The sequence below is a fragment of the Cebus imitator genome, unplaced genomic scaffold, assembly GCF_001604975.1.
Source record: "Cebus imitator isolate Cc_AM_T3 unplaced genomic scaffold, Cebus_imitator-1.0 Scaffold240, whole genome shotgun sequence".
Taxonomy (NCBI): domain Eukaryota; kingdom Metazoa; phylum Chordata; class Mammalia; order Primates; family Cebidae; genus Cebus; species Cebus imitator.
This window is the reverse complement of record NW_016107555.1, coordinates 398,372-404,746: the sequence shown is the minus strand read 5'-3', so window position 1 is coordinate 404,746 and position 6,375 is coordinate 398,372. Positions and strand designations below refer to the sequence as shown.

Here is a 6,375-nt window from a genome sequence, read left to right as displayed (position 1 = left end):
CTCCCAAAGTGCTGGAATTACAGGCGTGAGCCACCACGCCCAGCTAATTTTGTATTTTTAGTAGACATGGGGTTTCTCCATGTTGGTCAGGCTGGTCTCGAACTCCCAACCTCAGGTGATCTGCTCGCCTCGGCCTCCCAAAGTGCCTATAATCCTCTCACTGCGCTCGGCTGAGGGCATGCATTCTAAGCAAAGGAGACAAAACCTGCATAGGAGTGAAATAGTCCCTTGTGTTTAGGGACTTTCAGGGACTTCCGCTGGAGGCCGTGTGCAGGGAAGAAGAGAAGCATGTGTAGGTCAGGGCAGAAGTTAAGGTCAGTGGCCTGTTGGGAACCGGGCCTCATAGCAGCAGGTGAGCAGCTGGTGTGTGAGTGAAGCTTCACCTGTATTTACAACTGCTCCCCTCCTGTCCGATCAGCAGCAGCATCAGATTCTCATAGGAGCTCAAACCCCGCTGTGAACTGTGCATGTGAGGGATCTAGGTTGCGCGCTCCTTATGAGAATCTAATGTCTGATGATCTATCACTGTCTCCCATCACCCCCAGATGGGACTATCTAGTTGCAGGAAAACAAGCTCAGGGCTCCCACTGATTCTACATTATAGTAATTTGTATAATTATTTTATTATATTAATATATAGGCCGGGCACGGTGGTTCACACCTGTAATCCCAGCACTTTGGGAGGCCAAGGAAGGTAGATCACGAGGTCAGGAGTTCAAGACCAGCCTGGCCAAGATGGTGAAATCCCATTTGTACTAAAAATACAAAAATTAGCTGGGCGTGGTGGCAGGCACTTGTAATCCCAGCTACTCGGGGGGCTGAGGCAGAGAATTGCTTGAACCCAAGAGATGGAGGTTGCAGTGTGCCAAGATCATTCCACTGCACTCCAGCCTGGGTGACAGAGGGAGACTCCATCTCAAAATAAATATATAACATACATACATATATAAATATATTATGGCCGGGCGCAGTGGCTCATGGCTGTAATCCCAGCACTTTGGGAGGCCAAGGCAGGCAGATCACAAGGTTAGGAGTTTGACACAAGCCTGGCCAATATGGCGAAACCCCATCTCTACTAAAAACTACACAAATTATTGTGTGAGTAGCTGGGACTACAGGCAAACACCACCAGCTACTCGGGAGGCTGAGGCAGGAAAATTGCTTGAAACCAGGAGGCAGAGTTGCAGCGAGCCGAGATCATGCCACTACATTCCAGCCTGGGTGACAGAGCAAGACTCTATCTCAAAAAATATATACATGTGGCTAGGCATGGTGGCTCACGCCTGTAATCCCAGCACTTTGGGAGGCCCAGGCAGGTGGACCACCTGAGGCTGGGAGTCCGAGACCAGCCTGACCAACATGGAGAAACTCTGTCTCTACTAAAAAATACAAAAAATTAGCTGGGCATGGTGGCACATGCCTGTAATCCCAGCTACTCAGGAGGCTGACGCGGGAGAATTGCCGAACCCAGGAGGTGGAGGTAGCGGTAGAGATTATGCCATTGCACTTCGGCCTGGGCAACAAGAGCAAAACTCTGTCTCAAAAAAAAATTTTATATATATATAAATATATATATATATGCAAAACAATGTAATAACATAAATAAAGTGCACAATAAATGTAATGCACTTGAATCATCCTGAAACCTACTTCCCCACACATGTCCTTGGAAAAATTGTCTTCCATAAAACCAGTTCCCTGATGCCAAAAAGGTTGGGGACCACTACCGTAAGCCATAAGAAGTCCCTAAGGGTGTCTGCAGAGAAGTGCTATGTTTGGACTAGCATTTTTTTTTTTTTTCCTGAGACAGAGTCTTGCTCTGTTGCCCAGGCTGCAAACCCCTGTGGCTCACTGCAACCCCCGCCTCCCTCAAGCGATTCTCCTGCCTCAGCCTCCTGAGTAGCTGGCATTACAGGCGTGAACCACCACGCCTGGCTAATTTTTGTATTTTCAGTAAAGATGAGAATTCACCACATTGCCCAGGCTGGTTTCCAACTCCTGACCTCGTGATCTGCCCACCTCAACCAAAGTGCTAGGATTACAGGCATGAGCCACCATGCCTGGCCAAAAAGAAGCTTTTGTTGTGTAGGGACGTAAGGTCAATCTGGGCCCTGATGGGTCCATGATGTGGCAATGTTGGGCCAGCATCAGGGGCTCAAATCAGAGGAGAGGGTCCTGAGGATGAGAGGTTAAGCCACGAACCCACAGCCTGCCTGGGAACAGGAAACAGGGAGGAGAGGAGGGTGAAGCCTGCTCCTGGGAATCACCTGCCTTCTCAGAGGAGGTGGGGCAAGAGGAGAGAAGGGCTGCAAGAGAAAGCCGGGGTGGGGCAGGGGGCCAAGGGGGCAGAAATTCCAAGCAGACTCTCATAGGAGGACTGGTCAAAAATGTCCCAAAGGGCATAGTGGCTCACACCTGTAATCTCACCACTTTGGGAGGCCAAGGCAGGTGGATTGCTTGAGCCCAGGAGTTTGAGGCCAGCTTGGGCAACATAGCGACACCCCTATCTCTACACTTGGTCTTAGCCAAAAGCAATGTGAGACCCCCATTTCTAAAAAAAAATACAAAAATTAGCCAGGCATGGTGGCACGTGCCTGTGGTCCCAACTACTTGGGAGTATGAGGTAGGACGATTGCTTGAGCCTGGGAGTTAGAGGTTACAGTGAGCCGACATTGCACCACTGCACTCCAGGCTGGGTGACAGAGTTATACTGTGTCTCGAAAAAAAAAATTCGGCAGGGTGTGATGGCTCACGCCTGTAATCCAAGCACTTTGGACGCCAAGGTGGGTGGATCACCTGAGGTCAGGAGTTCAAGACCAGCCTGGCCATCATGGTAAAACCTCATCTTTAAAAAAAAAAAAAAAAATTCACAAAGACGTCACTTAAGATAAAGGACTGCAAAGTAGGATTTGAAGACCTAGAAAGTGCCCCAGGTTACAGAAAAAGCAACAGTAGGGGGGCAGAATGGGGGGCTGAGGGACAATGAGGGGAGGGTAAGGCCAGTGGGAAGCTCCCACGGGAAGGGTCAGGAGTCAGTGCTCAGAGTAGAGGGCCTGGAGGAGGGAGAGGGATGAGGGCAACCACAGGACGGGCAGGAGCCCATGGGGAAACAAGCCAAGGAGGGGCCACGGCCCGAGGTACAGGGCAGGAATAAGCACAGGGACAGGACTGGCCTCAGCAAGGGGAGGGATGTCAGCACCTCTGAGCCAGGAGGGAAGAAGGAAAGGCAGGCAAGTGAGGCAGGGATGATGTGGAGCAGTTATGGGGTGGGAAGCAAAGGGTGTCCTTTTTTTTGGATTGGGGGACAAGGTCTCACTCTGTTGCCCAGGTTGGAGTGCAGTGGTACAATCTCAGGTCACTGCAACCTCCACCTCCTAGGTTCAAGCAATTCTCCTGCCTCAGCCTCCTGAGTAGCTGGGATTACAGTTGTGCACCACCACGCCCAGCTAATTTTTGTATTTTTAGTAAAGACGGGGTTTCGCCATATTGACCAGGCTGGTCTGGAACTCCTGGCCTCAAGAGATCTACCTAGCCTCCCCAAGGGACTAGAGGCGTGAGCCACAGTGTGTGTTCAGGGTGTCCATTCCTAACAAAGGCGATGGAACCTCCAGAGGGAGGAGGGGAGTTGAGGGCAGCAGGGGTGCAGCTGAATGGCAGTAGTTCCCAAGGAGAATGGGTTTTCCCATGAGAGTGGAGGCAGGGAGATCTGGTAGCAGCCCTGGAAAGAAAGGAAGGCTGGGGCAGGAACCATGCTGGACAGGGACCCCTGATTTGTAAGTAAAGAGCAGTGACCACCGGAGAGATCCAGTGGGCAGGCAGCCTTGTGGGGACAGCAGCTCTTGCCGACATGCCCCAGCCCAGACTTGCCTGAAGGGAAAGGGGCAAAGGTGTGAGGCTCCAGCTTACCAGGGGCACCAGGAAAGGGCTCAGCAGGGCGGCTGTGGTGGCAGCCTGGTTGGTGTTGTCAGTCCCAATCACCGCCAGCACCTTAGGGGAATACTGGAGAAGGTCTCCTTGGAGCTTTATGTGGTGTGGCCCCTGCAGGGAGAGCACTCTCAGCGTGGCATACACATTGGCAGAGTCTGAGCACACATCGTACAGCTGATACCCCAGGGTGACGTTGGGCAGCAGGGCCGTGGAGTTGTTTATCTCCTCAACCCCAAGCCTCATAGCCTGGAAGAGGTGGTAGCCGTGATCATTGAAGGTGCCGGGCCTATGGAAAAAGCCAAGCAGAGACAGCTGAGAAGGACAAGGCCCCACTGAGACCCTCTGGCCTTCCAGATGCCCAGGCTTGGGGGTAGAAGGGAACCTCTGAGGTCATTGGTCCAGTCTCCCAAACCACGACTTCAAGAAGGGCCCTGAAGCTCAGTAGGAGGAACAAGCTGGCCCTGATGGAGAAGCCTGTGAGCATCGAAACGTTCCTGAGGTCCCGGAGCAGAGAAACCTGCTATATAAGTCAGTGTTCTCCAGAGAGAGAGAGAGACAGAGAGAAATTTAGTTTAAGAAATTGGCTCGAGGGCCGGGCGCGGTGGCTCAAGCCTGTAATCCCAGCACTTTGGGAGGCAGAGGCGGGTGGATCACAAGGTCAAGAGATCGAGACCATCCTGGTCAACATGGTGAAACCCCGTCTCTACTAAAAATACAAAAAATTAGCTGGGCATGGTGGCATGTACCTGTAATCCCAGCTACTTGGGAGGCTGAGGCAGGAAAATTGCTTGAACCGGGAGGTGGAGGTTGCAGTGAACCAAGATTGTGCCACTGCAGTCCAGTCTGGCAATAGTGCAAAACTCTATCTCAAAAAAAAGAAAGAAATTGGCTCACATGTGAGGGCTGGCAAGCTCAAATTTTGCAGGGCAGGCCAGCAGATTGGACATTCTGTCAAGAATTGATGTTACCGTGCTCTTCAGTCCTAAGGCGATTTGGAGGCAGAATTCCCTCCTTGTCCAGTAACCTCAGGCTTTTAAAGCCTTCAATTTATGGGATGAGGCCCACCCTCATTATGGAGAGCAATTTGCTTAACAAAGTCTATTAATTTTTTTTTTTTTTTTTTTTTTTGGAGACAGAGTCTCACTGTGTCACCCAGGCTGGAGTGCAGTGGCATGATCTCAGCTCACTGAACCTCTGCCTTCCGGGTTCAAGTGATTCTCCTGTCTGTTTCCTGAGTAGCTGGGATTACAGGCACACGCCACTATGCCAGGCTAATTTTTCCATTTTTAGTAAAGACGATGTGGTTTCACCATGTTGGCCAGGCTGGTCTTGAATTCCTGACCTCAAGTGATCCACCCGCCTTGGCCTCCCAAATGATTTTTTTTTTTTTTTTTTTTGAGACGGAGTCTCTCTGTGTCACCCAGGCTGGAGTGCAGTGGTACGACCTTGGCTCACTGCAACCTCCTTCTCCCGGGTTCAAAGGATCCTCCCACCTCAGCCTCCCAAGTAGCTGGGACTACAGACATATGCCACAACACCTGGCTAATTTTTGTATTTTTAGTAGAAACAGGGTTTTGCCATGTTGGCCAGGCTGATCTGGAATTCCTGACCTCAAGTGATCTGCTCGCCTCAGCTTCCCACAGTGCTGGGATTACTGGTGTGAGTCACCATACCCAGCCCAAGTCTATTGATTTAAATGTTTGCCACATGTAAAAAGCACCTACAGGCTGGGCACGGTGGATTATACCTGTAATCCCAGCATTTTGGGAGGCTGAGGTGGGTGGATCACTTGAGGCCAAGAGTTTGAAACCAGACTGGCCAACACAGTGAAAACCAGCCTTTTTCAAAAGTACAAAGATTAGCTGGGCGTGGTAGCACATGCCTGTGATCCCAGCTACTCCAGAGGCCGAGGCTGGAGTATCACTTGAACCCGGGAAGAAGAGGTTGCAGTGAGCCGAGATCACACTAATGAGCCCCAGCCTGGGCGACAGAGAGAGACTCTGTATCAAAATAAAATTTTGTGGGTTTTTTTTGAGGCTGAGTCTCACTGGAGACTCCAGCCCAGGATGGAGTGCAGTGGCGTGATCTCGGCTCACTGCAATCTCGGCTCACTGCAATCTTGGCTCACTGCAATCTCGGCTCACTGCAATCTCCACATCCTGGGTTCAGGCAATTCTTGTGCCTCAGCCTCCCAAGTAGCCGGGATTACAGGCACCAGCCACCATGCCCAGCTAATTTTGTATTTTTAGTAGCGGCAGGGTTTCACCATGTTGGCCAGGCTGGTCTGGAACTCCTGACCTCAAGTGGTCTGTCTGCCTCAGCCCCCAAAAGTGCAGGAATTGCAGTGGCCCATGCCTGTAGTCCCAGCTACTCAGGAGGCTGAGGATGGAGGATTGCTTGAGCCTAGGAGTTGGAGATCAGCCTGGGCAACACAGTGAGATCCCATCT

At 51.3% G+C, this 6,375-nt stretch overlaps 1 protein-coding gene across 1 annotated transcript in view; it reads right to left on the bottom strand.

Moving 5' to 3' along the window:
- Positions 1–6,375, bottom strand: part of TAS1R1 (taste 1 receptor member 1) — a 16,210-nt gene that overhangs the window by 5,457 nt on the left and 4,378 nt on the right. The window contains exon 2 of the mRNA XM_017498313.1: positions 3,907–4,213. Within this exon, the coding sequence (XP_017353802.1) occupies positions 3,907–4,213 (307 nt within the window). The remainder of the gene's footprint in view (positions 1–3,906; positions 4,214–6,375) is intronic.